Raw genomic sequence first — 27099 nt, 5'->3', positions numbered from 1 at the left:
CCTGGTCACCCGGCCGGGCAGGGGCTCACCTGGGCCTTGTCGGGGCAGCTCCTCATGGCCTCCATGAGCTTCTCCACCTGCTGGGCCTGGTCCAGCGCATCCCGCAGCGTGTCCTCCGTGCTCATCAGCTGGTGCTGCAGCCGCAGGAGCTCGGGCGCCGAGGACGGGTCGATGAGGGAGTAGCGCCTCTGGTCCGACAGGGACTTCTCTCTGTCCTGGAGGCGGCAGGAGAGCGGAAGAGCGCGTGTGCACACATGCATGTGCACATACGTGTGTGAGAGCATGCGTGTGATGTGTGTGCTGGGGGGTCTTACCTCTAGGCAGGAAAGTCCAGCCCTACTGCATCTCCGGGGCCAGGCCTGGGCATCACCGGATGTCCCTCGGCCTCTCTCCCTCCCTGCAGGTCCCCTGCCCTGAACTCCCAGGCTCTGCCAGACGCTCCATCATCTCCAGGTCCCGAAACCCAGGCCCCTCCCCTCTGTCCTTCTTACATCGCCCCCCAGTGTCCTATAGGGGTGTCTTCCCACCAGGGCACCCAGAGCTGCACCTGCCCAGGCGGCCACCTCCTCCCCGCCCCACTCGAACCCAGCCCCCCCCACCCCAGTGCTGCCCGGTCGTGCCCGCCTGACCCTCTAGCCAAGCCCCTCCTCACACACCCTTCCTCCCCTTGGGTGGTTCGACATACCCACCATGCCCTCCCAGTTCCCCGTGGCGCTGGGCACAGCACAGGGAGATGAGAGGCTGCCCTGGGGGCGCGGGATGAGCACATAAACTTGACCAACCTGTGCCCCATGGGGAGGAGGCTGAGCCCAGAACTGCCCGCCTCCCACGTGGCTCTGGAAAGCCCCGGCGGTTCAGAACTCCCAGTCCCCGCCAGCCCCAAGGCCAAGTCTTCTCCTGAGTCATTCTCAGATCACAGAGCCATGAAGACCACGGAGGGTGCAGGAACCAAACCCCTGTGGCCAGACATGCCGGGACTTGAAGGCCGGCAGGGCGGCTGGGCCCAGTGACACCACACCTACAGTCTGCGTGAGCAGCCAGAGTGATGCCCCTTAGCCCCGAACCCTGAGGGCCGGGGGCCTGCCCCCAGCTGCACCCCACGGACTGCCACACAGCCGGCCACGACATCTGCAAAAGGGGCTGCCCAGGGCCCTTCCACCTGCCACATTGCTGACCTTGGCTGTCCATGGGGTCACCCCAGGAGGTCACCAGTCTCCATGGCCTGACAGCAGGACAGCCCCAGCCCTGCCCTGGCACCCCCGCCCCCAGGCCGCCCATCCCCTGCGTACCAGCCCCGTCAGCTTTTCTCGCAGGCCCCGGATGTCATCCTTGAGCTTCTGCTCCTTGATCCGCCACTCAGCCTTGTGCACCTCACGGCTCAGGTCCCTCTCGGGCCCTGGGGAGTGCCGATTGGCTTCCAGCAGCAAGACTCGCAGTTCGTTCAGGCTCCTGGGGGGTGGGGGGCAGGAGAACAGAACAGCCACAGTCAGCCCCTGCCCCAGCTCCCACACCCCAGCAGTGTGCCACGGACCTAGAGACCGACCACCCTGCGGGGGACACTGGCATTAGCACCTGTGCCACGAGGGCCATGTGGAAACAATCTGACCACAGCCCAAGAGAGGCCAGGATTTGGGAATGGGACAGTCCAGAGGACTTGGCTTTTCCTAAAAGTTTTTCAAGTTTTTTTTTAAAAAGAGAATACATTTAATTAAAAAATTAAAAAACCAAACAAATAAAAATATTCACCTAAGAGGTACCTGCATCCACTCCCATAGAGGGGAAAACTCCCTTACTAGGTGGCCATGGGTAGTTGCCAGCAGTAGAAATCTGCTGGCACCGTCCCCTTCCCTTTCCTCTTCCTTCCTGTTACGAATGTGATGGCTGGAGCTTCAGCAGCCACCTTGCAACCATGGAGGAGTGGCAAGGAGAACCACATGGGTGTTGGCACTGAGACCTTGAGCCACTGAACCAAGTGCCAATCACAGCTTCCTCCAGATTTCTTGTCACCTGAGGAAAGGAAATCTCTACTAGTTTAATCTGCTGCTTGATGGATATGACGTTATTGTTGCCAAAGCATTTCTAGCTGAGCTCCCACTTCCATCCTAAGCACCTCAGGAATGTGGAGGAGCCCCCTGTGGCCTACAACAATCAAGGAAGGCTTCAAGGAGGAGGTGGACTATGAGCTAAGCCTGGAAGAATGGACTGAACTTAATGAAATGACCAAAAAGAGGAAGGTATTCCAGAAGGGGGGAATCACACAGTGACAGAGCTGAAAGAAGCAATGAGCCTGCTGACAGCAGGGAGACGGCCCAAGGCCAGGCGCTAGGAGAGCGGAAATGGAAATGTCGCTGAGCATAAGGAGAAAAATCCAGACAGCTGATGGAAGACCAAAACCGCCAGTGAATCCTACTGGGACTCAGGGGAAGGGGCATCGCTATGGCCAGGACCGTGCAGAGAGATTCCTGGGGGAAGGTGAGACCGGCTCGAGCACCGAGAATAAAATCTCCACTTAGGACGGGAGACTGGACGGGAGCGAGAAGGCAGAGGAGCCCTGATGGTTCCTTGTGCTGGAGAAGGCAGCGTCTACAGAGGGCGTTGTTGCTCTGGAATGTTCCCCAGTTGCCTTGTCACATCTGTTTAAACCCCTTCCCGGGCAGGGCGGCATTTTCTAGAGAGGTGCTAGATTAGAAGCAAATCTGGCAGAGACATTCCCAACCTGTACAGGAGGGCAGGGGAGGAGGCAGCGTTTCCCTCACAAGCGCGTGCCTGTGCTTCAGAGATTCCTCTAGCGCAGGGCCTGCAGCACGAAGCCCACAGGGCTGGGAACCACGCCCATAAAGTGGGCATGAGAAAAACAATGAAGGGGCTGGGGAACTGGGGAGACCCCAAGGGGGCAGGGGTGCCCCAGCAATGGCTGGTGGCTGCCTTGCCAGAAGTCAGCCCAGTGTTGTCAGATCTTCCAATTTTTTAAAGGAATCTGGAGAAATCTGGATTTTATGGGACATTTTCTGGTTTTTGAACACTAGTCTCATTTTTTAAGCCTCCTATGGATCACACGAGCCACGTCTATGGGCCGTACATAGCCCAGCGGTTCTCAAAGTGTGGTCTGGGGAACCCCCACAGGTCCCCATGACCTTTTCAGGAGTCCATGGGTCAAAACTATTTTCATAATAATAATAAAAAAACTATTTTCGTTGTCATTTCTCTTGAGCGTACCATGGGTTTTTCCTGGGGTGACATGACATACCAACAATTATCTGAAAAGGATATTAATATACTCCTCCCTTTTCCAGCTACATATCCACGTAAGGTCACATTTTCATAACACACTTCAACCAGAACGACAGCTCGCAAACGCTCAATGCAGAAGACACCAACAAGAGTCCAGCTATCTTCCATTAACTCAACATTCAAGAAATTTGCAAAAATGTAAAACAATGCTGCTCTTCGGGCTAAATAGTTTGTGTTTTGGAAAACAGTTACTTTTTATCACATTATTATTCACATTACATGTGATTGGCTTATTGTTTTTAAATGGATTAATAAATATCTTGAAATTTCTCAGTTTTAATTTCTTTTTTTTTTTTTTGAGTCATTCGAGTCACTCTGTCAAGCCGGTTAGAGTGCAGTGCCATCTCAAACTCCTGGGCCCAAGCGACCCTCCTGCCTCAGCCTCCCAAGTAGCTGGGACAGTAGGCACATTCCACGACACCTGGCTAATTTTTCTGTTTTTTTGTAGTGAGAGGTCTTGCTCTTGCTCAGGCTGGTCTCGAACTCCTGAGCTCGAGCCATCCTCCCGCCTCGGCCTCCCAGAGTGCTGGTTTTAACTTCTAATATGGCAAATGTAGAATAAACAAATGGAAGCTCTCTGGGGACCCTCAGTAATTTTTAAGAGTTTGAAGGAGACCCTGAGACCAAAAAGTTCAGGGAGCATTACTCTTTCCTGCGAGCTTGGCCGGGAGACCCATGCCGAGGCTTCAGACGCTTCCTTGGAGCTTGAAAGAGGACAGCATGGTGACCCCTGGTGACCAGCCACCTGTCCCACCGTGCGTCCCTCTGCCCCGGGGGAACGCAGGCTAAGGTCAGGCGCAGCAGGCCCCGCAGCGACTCACCGCTCCTTCCGCAGCAGCTCCTGGCTGAGGAGCACCAGCTGGCCCGAGGCGTCGTGGGTCTTCCGGGACACGGCCTCCAGCTCGGCCTCCAGGCGCCGCTTCTCCTTGAGGAGGGCGTCCACCTTCTTCTCTCCCGACTTGCACTTGCTCTCCAGCGCTGGGGTGGGCGGGCAGGGGCGGGAGGAAGAGGGTTGGGAATGTTTGATTCTCCTGGGGGATGACAGCGACCTATTCTGCTGTGTAGTTTTAAAAGCTTTACAGGCCTCTGTCCCACCCAGAGGCAGGCAGCAGGGGGCCCAAGAGAACAGCTGCAAGAGCAGAGCGAGCCCCCCAGCACGGCAGCGAGGCCCACCGTGTGGGGAGCGGTCCCATTCCTGGAGGACGTGACGTTTACACCGTTGTCCCAACAAGGGAAAGCCACGTCTTCTCCTTGGCCTCAGAGCAGTGTGAGGTCCACTGACCTCTGTCGGGACCGATTGTGCCACGTGAATGTAGAGGGGCTGGACAGAGTGGGTGGGGGCACGTCCCAGGAGGGGCCGTCTCAGGGACGCCACCGCTGGCCTTCTTGTCACGGTGTCACAAGTCCAGACCCCTGCCTCTCCCCCGGCTCCCCTCCTCGTGTCTTGCCCTCGGCTGCGCCCAGCATCCTTCCCCCTGATTCTGAAATCAGCCCTGGGGTTTCTTCCAGGGCTGGGGCAGAGGGACTGTAACAAGGTGGCCTATGAGAAACCAGGAGGTCGTCAAGACCAGAAAGAGGGCGCCCGTGATGGAATTTCAGGTTATGGGGCACACACAGCTGGCCCTGGGACAGAAGCCGGCTGGGGCCCCGATTATACAATGGGCTGTGTGGGGGCGGCTACTCTCCCACTCATAGCCACCAGCTGCATGTCCCATGCAGGTGACCTGGCCCAGGCGCTGACCCACTCCACGCTGGCCTGGCACGGCCCCCCATGAAAGCCCCCGCATCTGCCCTGCGGGAGGGAGACTTACCACTTACTTGGGCCCTGAGCATCTCGGTCTGGGACGTCAAGGCTGTCACCTCTTTGTCCCTCTTGTTCAGCTTGTCCTGCAGGCCTAGGGGAGAAGGGAGAGGTGAGACGCACCCCTGCTCCAGGGCCGACGGTGTGGACCAGCGAGCAAGGGGCGGCCCTCCGGCAGGAACCCTGAGACGGGGCCACACGTGGCCTCCGTGGTCCAAGTTCTCCCTCGCACCAGCCGTCTCTCTGGGTGACCCACTCTAACAAGAGGATCGGACACTGTGGTCTCAGTAACCTGTCATGGCTTTAGTTTCAAGTGAAACCCAGGGATAATAATGGTGCCAAGGTCACCAGTCACGTGTACACAACCCTGAGCCCTCCCAGCAGCCATGAAGGAGAGAACGTATGCAAAGTGCCTGGTATTTTTATTTTATTATTTTTTTTTTCATTAAAAATTTTTAAATTTTTTTTTAGAGACAAGGTCTCACTCTGTCACCCAGGCTGGAGCGCAGTGGTGTCATCACAGCTCACTGCAGCCTCTAACTCCTGGGCTCAAGAAATCCTCCTGCCTCAGCCTCCCAAGTAGCTGGGACCACAGGCGTGCGCCACCACGCCCGGCTAATTTTTAAATTTTTTGTAAAGACAGTATCTTGCTCTGTTGACCAGGCTGGTCTCGAACTGCAAGCTAATTTGTAAATGTAATGCTAATAAATATAGCGACAAGGTTTTAATTTTTGTGGAATTGCATAAGCCGATTCTAAAATCACTCAGAAAAATAAGAATAGCCAAGAGAGCTCGGCAGTTCCTCAAACAATGAGACACAGAGTTACCACGCGGCCTGGCCTGGCGCTCCACTCCTGGGTACGTCCCCAAAGAACTGAAAACAGGTGTGATGGGTCCGTGCACACTCATGCGCACGGCAGCATCGCTCACTACAGCCAAAAGGCAGAAACAACCCACATGTCCACCAGCAGATGAGCGATCAGGAAAGCGTGGTCCATCCACACCGTGGAGTATTATTTGGCCATAAAAAGGAACGCAGTGCTGATACCTACGACACTGGATGGGCCGTGAAAACATTACGCTAAGCGAGGGATGCTAGGCATAAAAGGTTGCATATTGTGTCATTCTGTTTGCGTTAAATGTCCAGAACAGGCAAAGCTGGGGAGATAGAAAGTAAATGAGTGGTTGTCCTGGGTTCGGGGAGGGGAGGACAGAGAAGCACTTGTGATGGGCACGGGGTCTCCCGGGGCCATGGGGATCTTTTGGAGCTGGACAGGTGGTGACTGCACAACACTGTGCATGTACTAAATGCCACTGAATTGTTCACTTTAAAATGATGGATTTTGTTACGTTAATTTCATCTTAACTTTAAAACAGAGTAGCCAAGGCTGGGTGCAGTGGCTCATGCCTGTAATCCCAGCACTTTGGGAGGCCAAGGTGGGAGGATCACTTGAGCCCAGGAGTTCAAGACCAGCCTGAGCAACATAGTGAGACCTCAACTCTACAGAAAGTAAAAATATTAGCGGGGCATGGTGGCACATGCCTGTAGTCTCAGCTACACAGGAGGCTGAGGCAGCAGGATCGCTTGAGTTCAGGAGTTTGAGGTTGCTGTGAGCTATGATGATGCCACAGCACTCTAGCCTGGGCAACATAGCAAGACCCCATCTTTGGGGGAAAAAAAAAAGTCAAAAGACAAACCAGAAAGGGAAAAAATGTTTGCAGTGTCATATATAAAGAGCTAAAAATCAGCAGAAAGATCAAAAACAGGCAAAGGACACAGCAGAAATGGCAAGAGAAAAACCTCTCAACTTCATTCACATAAGAGAAAGGTGAGCTGAAGTTCCATCAGTGACACCTCTTACATCTCACAGAGTCGATGAGACGCTTTGTTAGTGAGGTTTGTGGGACACGTGCTTGTAACCCCAGACGGCCTGAGTCCAGCTGGCGGAGCCAGTGCAGGGCACGGCTGTGCTGCAGCCGTGTTTCTACCGCACTAGGACTGGAGACAACCGTCGGTGGGAAACTGGCTAACCACACGACGGTCCCTCCACACGATGGGACGGCCTGCACCACATAAAACACGTGCTGCTGACGGGCGACAGTCTCCAGCACCCCTCGTTCAGTGTAAGTGTGGGCGGTAAAGTATCCTTTGTGTCACCTCATTGTGCATGCACAGAATGTTTCTGGAAAGGGGGTAGGAAATGGCTAACACCGCGCCTTCCGGAGGGACGGGGAGCACTTTGCCACGTGCCCTCAGGACCACCTGGAGTTTACACCCGCTTTTAGAAATAAAGTTTGAACCATACGAGTAATAAAGTACTTAGCACGATGTCCAGCACCTGCCACGCCGAGCTGCCGCCTCCTCACCCGCAGGTGCACGCGCACGGGAGGCCACCAAATGGCAGGGGATGCAGGACACAATGTGACCAGCTGGAAGGCAGAACCAGCCAGCCTCTCCCAACCCAGGGCCCACCCGGCCCGGTGGCCACTCACCCTCCAGAGTCTCCTTCGTCCTGATCTTCTCCTCGGAGATGTCGTTCGACTCAATCACCTGGAAGAAGAGCCCTGTGAGGGGGACGCCTGCCTGCCCTGCTTGGCCCCGGCCAGCCCAGCAAGCCCACCTGCGGTTTCCACATTTCCCCCGGACAAAAGGGGGCCTGGGTGACAGACTCAGGGACTCGATGCCGCGGCAGGGAGTGCAATATCCTTGGCCTGACCCCCCTAATGACAGAGGAGCCCCGCTCTGCTCCCAGCTCCCGTGAAGGCTGCCTGTGCAGCTTTGGGTGAATAAATCCCTCCTGCCGCTTCCTTTGCTGAAAACACTTAATAGGTTGAGCAGATGTCTCCTTCCCTGGGACACCTAAGAGATTCGTCCTGGGAATCTCTTTCCCTGTTTCCCAGGGACAAGACTCCTGGCCTCGGTTTCCCATCCATAAAAAGAGCATGGGCTGCCGAGGGCCAGTGTGTGCACAGCGTGCCAGGGGCCACCTCCTGGGGGGGACTTCAATAAATGCTAGTTCCTTTTTCTCCAACACTTCTTTTTAACAATAAACCCAGAAGCCAAAGAAGAAAGGACTGATTAAAGAAAGGGAAAATTCAGCCTGGCAAGCAGCACCATGAGAAAAGTCAAAAGAACCAACAGGCTCCCCGCCGCTGCTTGGCTGAAGTTTGCCGTCTCCTGCCCCAGCTGGTTGTCCCCTGAGCCTGTGGTCTGCTAGAGTCTGACACTTCGGCTCGAGGCAGCACAGGGCTGAGCAGGCACCTCCTTTATTCTGCCCCTCATACTTCTGTTCATATGCCCCAGGCTCCGTTTTAGTCTCAATTAGTTGTGATTAACTAAGGCCCCTGGATTGTGACTTACATATATTGCAGCGAGGATGAAGCATGCACTAAAAAAAAATGTATTTTTTAATTCTCATATTTACTACATGAGATCAAAAATCCAGTTGTCCCTGGAATTAAACTTCTGAATCCAGGGGGACACAGTGGGTCAGACTGAGGCCCCAGTGTGTGTGGAAAAATCAAGCGATGGGGCTTCCTGAGGCCACCACCACTCCTTGGCTCCAGAGCCCCTGCAAGTGAGGGGCAGGGGGCCATCCAGGCCTCTTGTCCCCCAGACTCTCTGGAACCACAGCAGCCAAAACCTCCCTTGCTATGGGGACCCAGCCATTGCCACCCACCCCGAGCAGTGAGCAGTGAGCAGTGAGCAGGCCGTACGCACCAGCTCATTTGGGTTTCTTCCTTGTCCTGCAGCCCGGGACCTGGGATGGCACTTGCTATAACATGTCCCTCCCTGGGAGAAGGGGGCAGGCAGGCTGCACAGGGGACCCCAGGCCCGATGCAGGTAGATCTCTTCTTACACAAAAGGGCCCCCAGACTCAGACTCCCAAAAATGCATTACCCACACGCTAAATTCTGGTTTAAATGTACATGGGGGAACTGGAACCTCAAAACCCCCTTGGGGTGCCTTGTACACAGGAAGCCATTGCGCTTCTAGCTGTCCTGCTTGTAAGAGGAGACTGCTGTCACCCTGAGCACCCTCCATCGGCCCCGCAGGCAGTGGGGCTGGACGCCTCTGCTGCTGACAGGCTGGGGACCTGGGAAAGTTACTCCATCTCGGAGACTGGGTTTGCTCACCTGTGAAATGGAGCCAATACTGACCTCAGGGGATTGAGGTGAAACTGAGTAGCGCAGGGCCTGGCACGAGATGTGGTGCCCAGAGCCACTCCAAGGCCCCTTCTGGCCCCACTGGAGCAGACACGGCCCAGGCTACCCCGGCGCCGGCCGCCTTGAAGGGGCTGGGGGAGAAGTGTGCTCAGCTGCAGGGAAAGGGGCTAGAAAGACGCTTCAGGGATTTCTAGACCTGAAGCAAAATTGGTATTGGTGGCAGGGCCTCTCTCGGGTCACCCTCCTCCAGCCTTCCAGACCCCACTCCAGGCACCCCTCACTCTGGGAAAGGGCTGATCCACCTTTGCTAGGCCTCCTTAGGGCTGGCAGAAGGGGGACCACCCACGGCTCAGCACCCCTGCTGGAGACGGGAGGCCCCAGGGACGGGAAGGCTCCCCTCCACATCCGGGCCAGCCCCAGGCTGCAGGGCCTGCGGTCCCAGAAACTGGGAGGGAGACGGATGCCACAGGAGGCCCAGGAGCTGGCACGGCAGGACATGTGCAGGCGTGTTGGGCTGGGGGACAGCGAGGAAGCCTGTCCTCTGCCCTGAGGCCACATCTCTCCAGGCCTGCTCTGTGGGGGACCCAGCCAGGTCATCTCAGACCATCTTGGGTCCCCATAGCCACCTGGGGGACTTGCTGTGCTTCTGACAGAGGTCTGGGAGGCTCCTCCTCTGAGCCAGGGGCCCTCTCCCTGGTCACCCAGGGCACACTCCTGGGGGACAGGAAAGGGGACGTCGGCGAACACCAAGGCCCTGCCCAGCCGGGCCCCCATCACCGGCAGGAGGGCGGCTGCCTACGTGGGTGTGCTGGGACGAGCACAGGGACTCGACCGCCTGCAGTCTGTTCTCGGCGACCAGCAGCTTCTCCCGCAGCCTCTCCACCTCCTGCTTGCTCTGGGCTTCCGCCCGCTGCAGCAGCTCGTAGTCCAGCATCTTCTTCTCGGCCAGCGAGATCTGCTCCTTGAGGAACTCGATGGCCTGCGCCTGGCCCCGGTACTCCACGTCCAGCTTCTCCAGCTCATGCACACGCAGCTCGGCGTCGCGGCGCTGGTCCTGGGCCTCCTGCAGCTCCAGCCGGTGCTGGCTGGCCTGCACCTCCAGCTGGGCCCGCCAGTGCTGCCGCAGCCCGGCCAGCTCCTCCTGGGCCTCCTGCAGCTTCTGCCGCAGGGCCTCCTTCTCCTTCACGTGCACGGCCGTCTCCAGGTCGTGCTTGGCCCGCAGGTTGCCCAGCTCCAGCTGGTGCTCCATCTTGATCCCCTCCATCACCGCCTTCAGCTCGCCGATCTCCTTCTGCTGGGCGCCCGGGCCCGAGCTCAGGGTGGCCTTGAGGTCCTCCAGGGACTTCTGGTGGTCTGAGGCCAGCGAGTCCAGCTTGGACTTCCAGTTGTCCATGAGCCCCATGTTCTCGCTGGTGGCCTGCTGGACCCTGTCCTTGAGGTCCGCCACCTCCTGCGCGTACTTCTCGTTGGCCGCCCGGAGCTTCTCCACCTCTGCCTGGTAGGCCTTCAGGGCCTTCTCGTACTTGTCCCGCAGCAGCCCGCTCTCCCGCTGGTGCTCCTTGCTGGCCGACAGCAGCCGCTCCCGCAGCCGCAGGATCTCGGCGGCGTCGGGGTGGTCCGGGGGCGGCGGGCCCGAGTGCAGCAGGCACTGCTGCAGCTCCTCGATCTCGCTGCGGCGCAGGGTCAGCTCCTCTTCCAGCTGGAGCACCCGCGACTTCTCAGCCACCGTGGTCAGCTGCCAGGACAGAGGGAGAGAGGGGTCAGCGGGCCAGCTGGAGGGCGAGGAGGACGCCATGGTTTGTGGGGGGAGGTCTCACCACTCAAGGGTGCCCGTCCCACCACAGCTTCCAGAAAGACTCCCCTGGCTCGTACCCCAATGATTCAGGGAGCCAGATGTTCCCGCTGCCCTAGGTGGCTTGGGACAAATCAGTGGTTAAAAGAGACCACCCATTTGAGATTACGGCTTTCTTTAAGTTAACGTTACTTTTTAAGGAGTGGCGGCTGCAGGGTGAATTCTGCAGTACTCTGCCCTAGAAAGGTCTCCAGCCAAGGGGCTGGCCGAACGGGGTGGCCAAAGAAACACCCAGTTTAATGTCTAAGGCGGGAGAGAATGAGGCTCCCGGATTTTCAAAGGAAAATCCTGAGATCAGAGGCTCCATCCCCCCAACACCCACCTTGATCACATCAATGGTCATAGACCTGGAATCAATATATTTTCAAGTTTTAAATTTTTTATAAGCTTAAAAATTTTTGTTTCTGAAGGTATCCTTTAGTCCAGTAAACCTGTTTCTGTTTCTTAATGAGGGTGAGCCCTGGGTCAAGACCTGTAACCTCTCTGTCTGGAGGGCTCCAGCCCCATCCACAGGGACGGGGTGGGTTTCTGCACACAGCCTTCGTGCACACGAGTTGTGTACCGCACGAGCACACGCGGACACCGGGCAATGGCCAGCGTGTGCCAACGGAGCCCTGTGTGTCTCCAGGCACCTGCCTGCACGCACACGCCCACCCGCATGCCGAAGCCAACATGCAGAAACTGACGGCTGCCCACTCCACACTCGTGTGTTGTCTACAGGGTGTTTTTCCCAATCACTGCTCGCTGCCCGTTTAGCTCCCTTGACGGGAGAACTGCCACCAGGCTGGTCACTGGGCTGACCAGCTGTTTGCGAGCGAGTGCCAGCACATGCACGGTGGGCCTGGAGCAGGGGACTCGGAACCACACCCAGGGACTTGGGCAATCGCACCCCAAGCAGAGCTGTCCCTTGGCTCCCTGACCAACTTATTACCACAGCCAGACCCTGGGGCTGACACAGGCCCCTCCCTGGGGACATCCTCACCCCCTGAAGGCCCCCCATGACCTCCTCAGCCTCAGATCCTTCAGGCTGGCCCCTCCTGCCCCCGCGTTTCAGACGCCCTGGCCTAGAAAAGCCAGGATCTGCAGAGCCTCAGCCGGGGAGATGGGAGGCGAGAACAGGCTGTCTCTGCGCCTGCCCACGTAAGTGGCCCAGAGCCTTGTCGTGGCAATGCATGAGGCAGGGGGCGGGGTCTCACAGGACAGTCTCAGCTAAGGGGGCCATGAGCCGGGGAGCAAAGTCCCAGAGAACAAAGATCCCCCACAAGCATCCCTCGGCAATGGAGCATCAGCACATGTGTGTATCTCGACTTCCCTCCTAGAGCGGGTGCAAAAGAAAAACCGTGAGGACAGCAGCCAAAGACAGAGTAAATAATAAAAGCGAGAAGCCGAGGGGCGGCAGTGGGCACGGGCTGGCGGCCGGGCGTTACCCTGTTGTCCGCTAATTCTCTGAGCAGCCGCTCGGCCTGCGCCTTCTCCAGTAGCAGGCTCTGCTCCAGCTCCCCAACGCGCGCGTGCTCCAGCTGCGTCTGGGTCTGCTCCGCCCAGGCGGACGCGGTGGGGGGTGGGGACACGGGCAGGGGCACAGGGAGAGGAAGCCGGAGAAAGAGAGAGAGGGAGAGAGAAAGAGAGAGGAGGCGTCATCTTCGGTGAACAAGGCGAGGACAGCGGGTCAGTGAGCTGGAGTCACTCAGGAGAGAGGCAGCCTGGGGAGGGCGCGGTGGGGCCTGACGCCTACCCTCGCCATGTCCTGGTGGGTGTGTGCAGGGCAGAGGTGAGGCTGCAGCAACCCTCCCGCGCTGGCCCCTGCTGGGGGTGGCAATGGGCACCCTGGTTCCCTTCTGTCACCCCCGGCAGCCTCTGCCCTTGCAGGTCCCGCTGCCTGCTTCTTGGAAGGGGCCCCAGCCTGTCCCTGCCACCCCCAGCACAGGATCCTGTATATAGGAGGCCCTCAGGGTGATGAATGAGTAGGTGACCCCAGGATTCCTGGCTCCCCAGGCCTGTGCTGAAGGTGGAAGAACCAAGGGAACGGAAAGTTTTCAAAAATGTACCCACGCTGTCATGATTCTCTTGGCCTGGCCTCCTCGGTGGAGGCTGGGCTGTGCCTCCCACGGCCCGGCCCCGTCGGTGCCCACCCCCTGGGCCCCGCAGAGCACGCCTGGTCTCCAGAAAGCACAAGGCACTTTTGTCCCAGCTTCACAATATCCACTTCATACGCTGTCAAAGCCCAACATTCTCAGGGTGTCAGGACTGGCATTTGGGTTTCCCGTAACAGATCTTCAGAGCGAGGCGGGCAGGGTGAGGACAGTCACTCTGGGGCACCCGGGGCAGTTTGGAAACCAGGGTCATCTTAGAGAGAGGCAGCGGGCTCCTCCTCAACCTCCAGGAGAGACAGGGTTCAAGCAGACCCGCATGGCAGTCTGGAAGGGGCAGGGCTTAGCAAAGGAGCACATATGTGTAAAAACAATAATAAAAGCCTGGAACCCGGTGCATTGGTGGTGGTATAAACTGATACCACCTGCTAGAAATACTCACCCTGCAGTTCAGAACTACGGAGATGATTATGTTTTTTGGCCTATTTTTTAAATTTTCCTAAAAGAGCAACAAAAAAGTTTCCCTCCCTCTCTCCTGAGGGGGTAGCTCCAGTGTGGACAAGAGCAGTCAGACCCTGTCTCTTCTAGAAAATCACAGGCTGATGACGGTGGCTCAGTGCCAGCCTCACAAGGGCCAACCCCACCGTCCCCACCCCCGACAGTGGGCCCAACAGCTCTGCCCGGGACCTTCAAAGATGAGGCATGACCCTAAATACCAAACTGGTGGCCCCATGGGCAAGAGAAGCCTCCAGCTTTGAAATTTCAAGGGCAACTTTCTTTGGTACCCAGCCCAGAAAACCCCTCCCCATCACTTCCAGAACTTCCAGCCTCCTGGCCCAGGGTCTCTGTGGGGGCACACGGAGCCCAGCGGAACTCTTCAGGTGCTGGCTTCATTTACATAAATCCAGCCACAGGAGCTGAGAGGCAAAAACAGCCTCTAAAGGCTAGATCCTAGGTGGGGCTGGTTTCCATTCTGCTCCAGGGCACTGCTGAGGGCTTGGGGAGTGGAGGCCACCATGCTCGCTCCTGGTTTCCATCACTCTGGGGTTCTAGGGAGTCACAGACAAGGTGCTTGGGGGCAGTGTAAGGGCCAATGTCATTTATCTCTTGTACTGACTCTGGAATCCAACCCCCACCTAAGGGGTCTCTCCCCGAGCACAGCAGAGAGGGGCCACTGGTGTGGGGGGTGGGGAGCCTGGGGCTTGGAATGAGATCTGGAACTTGAACCTCCAACTGGCACTTTTACCCCTGAATCAGTGTGACTCCGTGGAGGGGAGGCACGGATCTCCCGTAGCAACACAGCGGTGAGGGAGGCCCCTGGAGGTTGGGGGCTCCTATTTCCCTACTCCAATCCCAGTCCTGGAAGTGCAGTCAAGCCTTGCCTAAGCTCTGGGCCTGTGGCTCCTGCCTTTTCACACACACCGTGTCTACCCCACTCCTGAAGCACAGAGCAGCCACCTTGGGACATCTTCCAGGCATCTAAGGGCTTGTTTTATTAATAAACTGGGGGCGGGTTTCCCCAAGGACGCCAGGGGCTCCTGCGGGTGGGAGCACCACACCACTCCTCCTGGTTGACCTCAGAGAGATCTCAACAAATGGTTGGTTCTAGGTTCATAAAACTGGTTCTTCCTGTCAAAATGGGTATTTCTATGCAAATGAAAAATAACATTGAGACACTATTTAGTTAACAAAATAACAACACAAAACCTCTGGATGATTAAACAATAAGAAAACTCCAATCCTATCAAGTCTAAGGTGGCTATGGATGTCCCCACCCAGGTGGTGGCAGGGAGTGGACAGATGTTTTCAGGATGCCAAACAGCAATACCCACTGGAGAGCCATAGAATATATTCCCAGCCTGTGACCCAGGAAGCCCACTCCTGGAAAAGCACTTGGCCACGTCTGGCATTGGGGGTGTAGAGGTGGACAAGACAGACGGGGCCCCCACCCGCAAGGGGCTCATACACACTGGGGAGAGAGTAGCCAGGACAGAGATCAGATAGAGAAGAAATACAGTTTATGGTTAGACCTGAAGAATAAGAAGGGAGCCCCTGTGCAAGGCAGGGGGTGGGCGAAGAGGCAAGCGTTTCAGGCAGGGGAACCAGCATGTGCAAGAGCTCAGAGGCAGGACACAGCCTGGGGTGGTCTGGGAACAGTGGGGACCCCAAGATGCTTGGATAAACCAGGGCTGGATGGGAGGAGGGACCAGGTCCTGAGGGTCTCCTCTGGGCCACTCTGCAGAGCCTGGATGGTATCTGGTGTCACGGTACCCGATGTGTGAGCAGGAGAGGGGAAGGACCTGATTTATGTTTTTAAAAGATGTGGTCACAGGATGTCTGGGCTGTGGGGTCAGGGTGTAGCTGAAATGAGATTGGCCATGAGCTGATAACTGTTGGAGCCGAGTGATGGGTAAATGGAAGTTCATTATACCGTCTTCTCTATTTCTGTACAGGTTTAAAAACTGCCAACGTCAAAAATGAAAAAGATATTTTTAAAAAGACTATGCTGGCTTCAGCCTGGAGAAAGGACATTGGAAGAACAAAAGACGAAGGAGAGAAGCTGTCCTTGGCCAGCTGCTGGGCCTGGCCCAGGGAGGCGGCTGTAGGGACGTGGATTATTTTGGAGACAAGGTCAAGAGGATTTCTGGCAGTGGGATGAGGGGAGAAGGTTCAAGATGAGCTCTAGCTGTGAGGCCAATTCCTGAGCTGGGAACGGTAAGAGGATAATATCAGGGAAGCCAGCAGGGTAGAGGGCAAGTTCTGGGTTGACTACTGTCCCCCTAAATTTCATGCCCACTCAGAGCCGCAGAACTGGCCTTGTTCAGAATAGGGTCTTGGCACATGTAATTAGTTACGATGAGGTCATACTGGATTAGGGTGGGCCCAAAACCCAATGACTGGTGTCTTTATAAGGAGGCCATGTGAAGAGACACACAGGGAAAGCCGCCAAGTGACGACTGGCAGAGACTGGCCTGGTACAGCCACGAGCTGGAGAACACCACGGGGGCCAGCGGTCACACGGGAAGCTGGGGGAAAGGCATAAGGCAGATTCTCCGACACCCTGGATCTGCACTTCTGGCCTCTGAACTGTGAGAGCATAAATGTGTATAGTCTTAAGCCACATGTTTGTGGCAATGTGTTACTGAAGCCCCAGGAAACGATACAGATGCCTGTTCCTGACTCATCTGGGTGGCCACGTCAAGCGGGCACGCCGTTGCGGCTGGGAGAAGGCGTGGGAGTCACAAGGGCTTATCCGGGCTGAGGCCACACGCTGGCAGCTCTCGGGCGAGTGTGGACCAGTGGTTGGCGGGGGGGGGGGGGGCCGGCACAAGCCTGGGAGGCTGCGAAGTTGGAACGGGGGCACCTAGCGCGGCTGGGGGAGTGCGGACCGGAGGGGGCCCCGCAAGCCCAAGCCGCTCTTGGGGCGTTTTGCGACAAGGACATGGCAGAGAGGAAATCAGGGAGCCAAGGAAGGGTTCTGGGTTTTATTTTTTACTTTTGAAATGGTGGGGCTGGGCAGGGTTTGGTTCATTTTGCCTTGTGGCTGCATAAATACCGTCACGATTCGGTGACCGTACAGTTAAACAGCGGTCACCGTGGGACTCCACTGCCCTACCGACTAAACTGTCTGTCCCGCCCCCTGCCTCTCCCAGCCAGGACTGATTGGGTGTGGGGTGGACACCTGACCCAGAGCTACCCAGCCCATTGGCTAACCTGGGGCCAATCAGAGACTGTCGTGGGGACAGTGGGTGGGGCCAGAAGGGCGAGGCTGTGCCAGGAGGCGGGAGACACAGGGAGACACAGAGCGACAGACACCGCCTGACCTGGGGCACGGGGAGCAGGGAGCCACACAGGCCACGCGGGCCGGCTCCTGATGCCGCTTCCGGCTCCAGTTCCCCGGACTGCGCGCCCTTGGGGGTCTCTGCTCCTGGCGAGGGCCAGGCCCTCTCCCCTCCGCAGAAGCCCACCCCAGCCGTCGGAAAAGGTGGCCAAGAGCAACCGCATGGCCTCTCCCCTTGGGGGAAACCTAATCGGAACACCCTGGCGCTGGGCTGAGGCTCCCACACCGGGGTTGGGCCCCCACAGCCGCTCTCTAAGCTCAGACGGCAAAACCTGCTCCAACGGCAGCAGCTGGCAGCGACCCCGGGCATCTCCCCCACCCCAAGCCAGTCTGTCCCTGTCTGTCCCGCCCCCTGCCTCTCCTAGCCAGGGACGTGACACCCATACACATATCTTTGCTGGAGGGGAAGTGGAAGTCGTAGGGGTCTTAAGGAGGCTCTTTCGTAACATCAGAGACCATAATTTCTAACCCACCTAACGAGTACAGTGAACACTATTCCGGGTGATGGGCACGTGTATAGCCCTGACTCAAGCTATGTATCAAAAGTATTCATACCCCCTTTAATATTTTGAAATTTAAAAAAACCCATAATTTCTGATCTGAGCTCGGACATGAGCTAGTGCGGTGATTCCCAAAGTGTGGTCCCTAGACCAGCATCACCTGGGAAGCCGTTAGAAATGCAAATCCTGGGGTCGTGGCTGGTCCTACTGGGGGCGGGGCCTAGCATTCTGTGTTTGAACAAACCCTCCAGTTTGAGAACCACCCATCCAGTTCAACCTCCTCATTTTACAGATGAGGAAACTGAGGCCTGGGGAAGGGAGGAGGCTGCCTTAGGCCACTTAAGACCAGACCAGGCTGTGGAGAGGGACTAAACTCACTGTCCCCTACCCCACCTGACAGCTCCAAGAGTCCCTGTCTCTCCCAGTCTCCCAGGGAACAGGTACTCCTGCCCACCCGACTGTGGCCTCATGAGCCCTGCAGTCTCTGCATGGTTTGGTGAGGAGGGATTGGCAGGGCTGGGGGTGGGGTGGGGGTCCTTAGGTGCTTTACTAACTGCTCTGAGCACCCCTAATCCCTCGGCTCAAAATGGAGGAATCAGATTGGAGGGTGAAAGGTCCAACCTCTGCAGACCAACGTGTCCAGGTGTCACAGTGAGGAGGGACGCACAACCCTCACCACCTTATGGGCACCTCAGGAGTTGAGTGCTGGTCCCCGGTCCCAGGGCTCCTGACTTGGGCGAGTCCTTTTGCCTTTCTGAGCCTGTGTTCCCATCTATGAATTCTGTGACTCAGGGTCCAAGGGACACCGTTAGGGTTACTGCCCAGCAAGAAGGGGCAGGGGAGTCCAGCCTCTACGTCGTCAGGCCCAGCCCTGCACCTTCCCTGCCCTCAGTCTGTCCTGCCCACCCCAGCCAGCTGCCGAAGTGGACGCACGGCCCCTCTGGGGCTCCTGGAACTAAGTTGCATGTCCCCAACACGAGAGTCTCTCTTGGCCTGCACCTGCCCCCTTCTCCCAGGGTGTGACCTTTGACCCTTCCCCATGTCTGCCTTGTGATCCCTCCAGTCCCCTCCCAAAGGTGGGCCCAGAGGTGCTGCCTGGACCCCATGGCCATTTGCTATGGCAAGGGCTGGGCCTGGGGAGCTGAGCGAGCCCAGGGGAGGGGCACTTGGCGGTTACCTCGAGGTCTCCCTTGGTGATGGACTCCTCCTCCACGCGGAACTGCAGGTCCTCCACTTTCCTGCGGGGGAAAGGGGGAGTTGACCGGGCTTTGCCCAGAGCAGTGGGCTTCACCGAACCAACAATGGCAGAGAGAGGCGAGGCCCTCAAAATGGCCTGGAGTCCACACTCGGGCCATGCAGAGGGCACTGTTCCAGCAGAACAGGGACATGCCCACAGTCCTGTGACAGAGAGGGGGCAGAGTTGCCTGGAAACCTCCAGACCTCCCACCTTGCCAACCTGCACCCTAAGCAGAACCAGCAATGACTCTAAGATGGGAGTGTTTAATGTAACAGCCCTCCTCCCCGGGGGTGGGGGTGGGGGGGGGACAAGGACAGCGTGGATTGTAGATGGAAGCACAGTGGTGTTAGTGACAATGCTGTTTTCGTTGCTGCAGGGAACAGACACTGCCACAGGGAACAATCTGTGCAGAAGGTGGAAGAAGGGAAGGAGGAAAGTAAGCCTCCTTCCCTGCTGACCCTGCTGTCATCCACAGGCCCCCAAATCAGGGGTCAAGGTCCCAATCCTCATTCCCTGGGCTGCTCCTGGGTGTGGAGAGCCCTCAACGCCTGCTGCTCGGGTGACACGCTCACCCACACATGCGCCAAGACAGCACAGGGGAGAGACACAGGCCCACCTCATGTTACAGCCACACCTAAGAGCTCCAGCGGGGCCTCCTGACAGCTCCCAACGTACCAGTGATGAAACTGAGCCCCAGAGAGAGCAAGCAAGCTGCTTAGGGTCACACAGCAAGTACAGGGCACTGCTGGAACTTGCACCCAAACCCCTCCTGAACGCAGCTCCCACGATGCCTTAAAGATCTGTTTGTTTGTCACCATGGGAACCAGATGTGTGGGCCCCGACGACTGTCTTAGGCAGATATAAATAAACCCTCATCTCCCCGAGTCAGACAGTAACAGCCTGTGGAGCACATGGCTCGGCTGGAAGCCCAAGAAACAGACCCAAGTGGGGTGCTGAGCACGGGGCGGCGGCTACTGTGTGGGGGCGGGGAGGGCGATGCAGAGGGAAAGGGAGCTCCCGAGAGGAGACAAAGCCCCGTCCACTGTCGGCTCTGTGTCCCACCAGGTGACCCTGGACCGAGTCAGGCCAGAGTTCCCAGCTGGCAGGTTTCTTAGGTGTCATTAAAGCCCTCCGGCTCCTGCCCTTGGCCAGATCCTTACCTGGGTGGGTAAGCATCTCCCCACATCCCTGGATCAGCCTCAAAAACACACAGAAGGAACCACAATCCCCACATGCCACCGTGGCAGGGCATGAGGAATCAGTGTCACCACCACGTCCCTTCCCTGTGCTGGGCCTCGGTTTCCTCATCTGTGACACAGGGCAATACCTGCCTCCCGGGCTAATTGTAAGATTGAGAGAAATGACGCCTGTAAAGCATGCAGCACAGGGCTGGCATTTCGGGAGTCCTTTCGCTGCTGCTTCCCGGAGCCTCCCTCTCCTGGCCCGTGAAGAGCCTCAGCACACGCACTCTGAGCTCCTCTTGCAAAACTCGGCCCGGGGGCACCGTGTGCATGTGAACTGCCTCACAGTGTGCAGAGGGGCACTGGGCCTTTTCCTGGTACATGGCTCCCAGGGACACCTGCTGTGACAGGAACCCCCCCCGCCCCCCATATTCTCACGGTACAGCACTAGACAGGGCAGGAACAGGGAACCCCACGCAGCGAGCAAACGTGGTGTCCCCGTGTGCCCAGCACTGTGCTGGGTGCTTTACTACAGTGATCTTGGGAGTCTGTCTAACCCCCTGCAGAAGAGGGGACCAGCACCCCGTTTTACAGATGAGAAGACTGAGACCCACAGAGCTCCTGTCACTAGTCCAGGGTGACAGAGCTAGGAAGTGGCGGGGACGGAACCTCGGTCCGCTATTTTTGAGCCTGTGCTCTTCCTCGTCTTCCTCAGTGGGGCTCAGGGAGAGCACCCCCGGGTCGGCGGGGCAGCACGTACCTCCTCTCCTCCTCCAGCTGGTTGGACAGGTCCACCTTCTCTTTCCGCACGCTGTCCACCAGCAGCCGGGCCCGCTGCAGCTTCTCTTCTGCTTCTGCAACATACTGGGCCCCAAGCAAGGGCCAGGACAGGGTCAGCCTCCTCCTGGACAGGGGGTCCAGGTAGGGGGTGGGGTAGGGGAGGGGAGAGGCAGGAAGCCAGGCTTGGAACCCCCCGTTGGGCATGGACAGTGGGCCTAGGTGTGAGGAGAGAGGGCCCAGCAGGACACCAGGGAGGCAGAGCCAGGCCTCACCCCGTGGGACCCTCAGGCCACACACCCTAATACCTGCCTCCCACCCCCAGCCCACAAGGGCCCAAGGCTGAGGCCCTAAGACCAGCTGCCTTGTGCAGGCCCCTGTCACAGCACACACGTGGATCCGGCCTTATTAGTCCTGGCACCCAAGAAGGGGAGAGCCGGGCCTCCAATGGGGACGGGGGCCCAGGAGGAAACTCACATGGGAAACAAACATCAGAGAAAAGAGCAGACGAGACAGCAACTGCCCCAAGGCTTGGGGCAAGGGGTCACTTCCCTGAAATCCAACCCCCAAATCTGCTCAAAAGCATGATCTGAAATGTGGACGGCTGTGTACAAAAATGTCTCCTGCAGCACTATGTAGAAAAAGTGAAAAACTGTAAATAATCTCCACAGCAGCAGGAGACTGGCCACGTCAGTGAGGACAGGGCCCGGATGGAGGGCAACACAGCCTTAGGATGGAGAAGACTTTTCCAGGACTAGGAAATGCTCGCACTATAGTAAGTAGGGAACAAAGCAGGATACAAGAGTTTCCAGCCAGACTCTGAAAGCAAATGGACTTATCCCTACACACAGAGAGAAAAGACTGGAAGGAAATTCACCAGGCCACTGAGGCTCATCTCCGGAAGGGAGGGCACAGGGGCTTCTCGCATGCATCCTAGCATCTCTCTGCACCCCCGGCTCTCCACTCTGAGTGTGCGTGACCTCACAGGACTGCCTGGAGAAGGTGCAGCCCCTGCCCCACCTGCCACCCACCTGCTCGTGCTGTGCCTTGAGCAGGGCGATCTCCTTCTCCACCTCGCAGATGTGGCTTGTGGCCTTGGCCACCTCGGCCCGCTCCAGGTCCCGTTCAGCCAGCAACTGCTCAATGTGCTGCTGCTTCTCCTTCAGTGCCTCCTGCAAGGCCGTGGTGCCCGAGATCTTGCGGGCATAGCGCGAAGAGGTCTCCGTGAGCTGCAGAAAGGCATGGGTGCAGGTGGGGCTCAGGAATCTGGAGCACCGTGGCCAGCTGGCTCCATCCAACCTGACCCTCAGCAACCCAGCAGGGGGGAGGATCGAGTGCCTCGACCCCCAGGGTCCCGCTCTTCCCCCACCAATAATACCCTGGCCGCCCTGGCCCTTGTGGACTCACGCAGGGAGGAATTCTGATGTTGGAGATTCAGGAAACTCCCCCTCCCAGGACAGCCAGCTCCTGATGGCCCAGAGGGCTCTGCTCACGATGGGCTCACCTCAGCCACCTTCTCCTGGGCCAGGGGAGCCTCCCACCCTAGACTGGGCTTGCACAAAAGGCCCTTGGCCCACTAAGCAGCCTCCTCTTCTCCCCTCGCCCAGGGTTCCTGTGCCAGGCTTTCTGGACTCTCTGCCCTGAATCTATATGACCGTCCTTCACTCCCAGAGGAGGGCTTAAGCCACCAACAAATCAGTAATGTAAAAATAACAATAAGTGTAAATGGACCAATCTTCTGTATTAAAAGATATGCACTTTCCTCTTTGTTCAAAAACCCCAAACTGAGGAATGACTGGAACCAGAGCCAGTTGGGGAACAGGCTGGGATACCTGGATCCCCCCATCTCCATCCTCGCCACAGAGTACCCCCCTCCCCAGCCCCACCCTCACCAGGCCGCTGCGGCTGGGCCGGCCCCCCACGGAGGAGGCCACGGAGCTGACGGAGCTGATGGAGGAACTGCTGGGACTGTGGGTGAGTGCTGAGACACCCATGGCCATACGCTTGGTCTTCTTGGCCTTGGCTGGGCTGGTGGACGGGAAGCCGATGCGGATCACCTTGTGGATGGGCGCAAAGAGACCAAACTTGGGTGGGCACTGGAAGTACCTGGGGAGGCAGGAGAGATCCACGCTGCTGTCACGGCCCCACAGCCGGGAGCCTCACCTGCCTCCCCACCTCTTCGGAGCCCAGCAGAGAGAGAGGCACCTCCCTGGGGCCCCGACCCCCACACCCAAATCCTCCAGGCCGATAGACAGGATTCGTAAAAAAGGAACAGAGGTGAGTGTGGCCTGAGAGGCTCGGCAGCTGTGAACAGCCAGTGGGAATGCGGGGAGGGGGAACAGCAGTTACTGGGGCGCCTTTTGTGCCAGTCTCTTTACATGAACGCTCATCTCAATCCCTCAATGCCACCTACACTCACGGATGAGGAAATCTAGGCTCAGGGGCGTTAAGTAACTTGCTCGCAGTCATACAGCCAGTTAAGTGGCAAATGTGGCCCTGGATCCCCCAAGTCTGCTGGGCTCCAAAGCCCACTATGCTTGGCCCTCACAGCTCTGAGGCCCCCAGCCATAGCCGCAGCCCCACTCTCAGCTGCCCTCGGACCACCCCCAGAACCAAGGAATCCCACCAGCTCTCTGCCATGGAGTCCCTGCGTGGAAAAGTGAATGCCTGACGGAGACACCTCGGGGTGGCGTGGGGGGTGCTGCCCAGCCCGCCTTGAATTCTCAAAGCAAGAGGGAGTCGAGAGAAACATCATCTCAAAAACCGGGAGGCGAAATGTTGTCATGGAAACCTCAGATTCTCATCTTCTCTCAAAACCTCTCTGGTCATGGATTCCACATTGGACCATGAGAACTGGGCCTGTCCGGTTTCTGGCTCACCACGAATCTGCCACCCTATTCCAGCTCCTCTACCTCCGGGTCTTTGCTTAGACTGTCCCCCACCCCCAGCCTAGCGTCCCTTCTCCAAGCCTCTTCCAAAAGTGAACCCTACTTTCCTGCAAGGCCTGGGCCTCGCCGGGCTCCTCCCACTGGCTCGGCCTGTTGCAGCCTCATCTGGGTCACAGAACGCAGCCCAGGGACAGACCTTAGACCCTGCTGAACCAGCAACCCAGCAGTCAATTCCCTTTCACTGGAGATGGCGTGAGACCTGGGCCCATCTGTCAGGCCCAGCTCTGGCCACACGGCGCTGGGCACTGTCTTGTTATTTCACACGTCATCGGGGAACTCCCAGCAGGCGGGGACTGCTGCCTGTCCTTTTCAAGGGCTCCTGCCCCACTTAGCTGTGTGTGTGGCACGAAGAAGGGAACACAGGGACAACAGATTCTCCTAGTGCTTGCCTGTGACTGTGTGACCTTGAGAAAAAAACCTCTCTGGCCTCTATTTTCTCATCTGTAAAATGGGACAATAAACCCACCGCCTGCCTTAGTGGGCTGCTGTGAGGGAGGGGAGGGGAAAGCACCTCAGTCGTGGTGTCTGGCACAACACCCGCAACGCTGGCGTCCTCAGACGCCCCGTCCCCCTCCTCTGCGCCCACCCCAGACACAGAGGAGCCCCTCCCACACTCCTCAGGGGAGGCCCACCGTACCTGGTGCCTGCCACCGCCCCATCGTTCTTCCCAAGGGGCTCGTCCAGCTCCACGCCACACCACTCGCCCTTGGCAAAGTCCGTCTCCCCCACATACCGCACCACGCCGGTCTTCGTCCCGCCAACCTGTTGACACACGGAGAGACTCGGGTCTGGAAGACGCAGTGGGCACAGGCAGAGGTGGCTCGGGCACCCAGGGGCATAGGCTTGTCCCATCCCTCCCCTCCAGTATGCAGGGGACAGGGGAGGAGCTGAGAGGTGAAGAGGGGGAGATGCCCAAGGACAGGTGGGAGGGACACAGGTCAACCAGCACCTCCAGGGCTGTCCTGTGCAAGAGCATGGGCTTCGCAGGCAGACACACACACCTGCATTCAAACGCTGCCACGTGCAAGCTGTGTGAGCTTAGACAAGTTACCTAAACTCTCTGAGCCTCAGCATCTTTATCTGTACAAAGGGGTTTTGTAAGAATTAAGTATTGTATATACAGTGTCTGGTACAAACCAGAGCCTCAGCGAATGTTATTCTTAAAATAGTTTTAACAGTGGTGGTCAGTGGCTGGCAGAGAGTGGGAAATGGGAGTTATTGGTAAATGGGTATAGAGTTTCAGTTTTGCAAGAAGAAAAGTTCTAGAGATCTGTTACACAACAATGTGAATATACTTGCTGCTACTGAACTACATACCTAAAAATGGTTAAAATGGTAAATTTTATGTTATTTTAATGTTTTTTACCACAATTAAAAATAACTCACAGGGAGTCCACTTGCTCAGGGCTTCTTGGGTGTGGCTCTAGGCCATGGTCCTCAAACTTGGCTCAGAATAAATTCTTTAAATTATTTTACAAAGTGAGGAAAGGAGGGAGGAAGGATGGAAGGAAGGAAGGAAGGAAGGAAAGAAGGAAGGAGAAAAAGTGGTTTTGTGAGCAAGTTTAGAAAAATGTACACTAAATCCCCTTCTACAAAATTTGTGATGCATATTAACATATTAAAAGCTTTAATTCCTGCAATAAAAAATAAAAAAATTCCTCATAGAACAGACAATAAAAAGTGCGGATATCACTGTAAAAACTAGTTTAACCCCATAAATTTATATAAATAAAATAAATAGGTAGTTTAAAATGTCTGAAATCCAAGTTATACATATGCATAGATGAAAGAGTCAAATACATCCAAAGCTGTAAAACGCCCCAGAAGTTTCTCCCCAGAAACAAACACTTTTAACTTTCTAAGCGGGATCTTCTGGAGTTCACCTCAATATCTCTAATAACATCCTTGAATTGCTATTTCTTGATTTTTCAATTTTTAGTGACATCCATCAACTTCCCGCCAAGGATGGTGAGACGCAAGCTCCCGGTCACTGCAGGGGCCACTCCAAACTTCCTGGCTGTCCACCCTCTCAGTGCAGCCATGTGTCAACTCTGATTCCACTCGGGGCTCACAGCACCACGACTACATAAACGGCACTCACAGATGAGGACGGTATGTTGCAGCTACTTTTCCTGTCCAGCACAATCATTTTTCCCCTAGAGATAACTGTTTTTTATGATTGTTTGCCTAGTTTTTATGGTCTCAACACTAATTCAACCCCAAACTCTTTCAATAGTGTAAATCTCCTGCCAAGATGTTCAGCGGCACTGGGAATCTAGCAAGGTCCTTCTGAAGGCGTCTCTCCCGGAGCCATGGGGCCCACTCCAGACTGGACTGGTGCTGGCCCCCTGCAGCCCGGCCACCAGTCTGGGACCTCCTGTCACCATTACCCTGAGACACCCTTCTCTTCTCTCCTGGGCTCAATCGCCTGTTTCCTGGATCCCAATTCTTCTTCTTCTTTCTTGGTTTACTACTTATTTCGGTAGAGCGCATCCACCCACAGCTTTCTAAGAAAACATAACGAGGAAATAAAGTATTCGAGCTTTTCACATCTGAAAATATTTTTTATTCCACCTTGCTTTTTTTAATGGAGGTAAAAATTCACATAACACAGAATTTGCCATTTTAACCATTTTAAAACATACAATTCATCAGCTCTTAGTACATTCACAACCATCACCGCTACCTAATTCCAGAACCCATCATCGAATTCTAGAATTCCATCCCCTAAAAAGAAACCCCGTACCCAGGGGCAGTCACTGCCCACTCTCTCCTCCCCCCAGCCCCTAACAACCATAAATCTACTTTCTGTATCTACAGATTGGCCCATTCTGGCCATTTTATAGAGATGGAATCACAATATGCAGCCATTGTGTGTGGCTTCTTTCTCTGAGCACAATGTTCCCAAGGTTCATCCACCTCAATGATCAGCACCTGTTCCTTTTCATGGCGAAATGACAGGCCACCGTATGGACAGGACAGAGGACATTCTGGTCATCCATCCATCTGCTGAGGGACACTGGGTCGTTTCCACTCCTTGGCTATTATGAATAATGTTGCCATGAACATGCGCATGCGAGTTTTTGTGTGAACACCTGTTTTCAATTCTCTTGCTACTCTTGAATAACAGGTTGGTTCCCTCGGAATTTCAAGGGCTTCTCCTGTGATGTAAGCGTCCAGTGTTGCTGTTGAGAAGTTCAAAGTCACTCAGAGTCCCAATCCCTCACGTGAGACCGGTCTTTCCTTCCTGGAAACCCACAGCACCTCTCTGCCCAGGGCTCAGTTCCACAGGGAGGCCCCCCAACGCGGGCCTCTGCCCACCTACTGTCCTGGGCTCCTGCGGCCCTTCCAACCAAAACCCTGTCACTCCTGGGGACCTTTCTTGAATGGCTTATCTGATTCCCTCTGTTCTCT

At 56.4% G+C, this 27099-nt stretch overlaps 1 protein-coding gene across 2 annotated transcripts in view; it reads right to left on the bottom strand.

Annotated features, from left to right (window-relative positions):
* CLIP2 (CAP-Gly domain containing linker protein 2) overlaps positions 1-27099 on the bottom strand; it is a 66603-nt gene that overhangs the window by 5457 nt on the left and 34047 nt on the right. The window contains exons 4-15 of one of the 2 annotated variants that reach the window (XM_045543154.1): positions 24323-24447; positions 22630-22843; positions 21769-21966; positions 20721-20824; positions 18720-18780; positions 12539-12643; positions 10059-10994; positions 7586-7643; positions 5103-5186; positions 4113-4269; positions 1290-1449; positions 30-215 (exon numbers count right to left, since the gene is read on the bottom strand). In XM_045543154.1, coding sequence (XP_045399110.1) covers positions 30-215; positions 1290-1449; positions 4113-4269; positions 5103-5186; positions 7586-7643; positions 10059-10994; positions 12539-12643; positions 18720-18780; positions 20721-20824; positions 21769-21966; positions 22630-22843; positions 24323-24447 — 2388 coding nt within the window. The remainder of the gene's footprint in view (positions 1-29; positions 216-1289; positions 1450-4112; positions 4270-5102; positions 5187-7585; positions 7644-10058; positions 10995-12538; positions 12644-18719; positions 18781-20720; positions 20825-21768; positions 21967-22629; positions 22844-24322; positions 24448-27099) is intronic. The other variant, XM_045543155.1, reaches the window with a different exon arrangement.

This window comes from Lemur catta, chromosome 2 (genome assembly GCF_020740605.2).
Source record: "Lemur catta isolate mLemCat1 chromosome 2, mLemCat1.pri, whole genome shotgun sequence".
Lineage (NCBI taxonomy): Eukaryota > Metazoa > Chordata > Mammalia > Primates > Lemuridae > Lemur > Lemur catta.
Note: the sequence above shows the minus strand (reverse complement) of the source record. Positions and strands in the feature narration are given on the sequence as shown.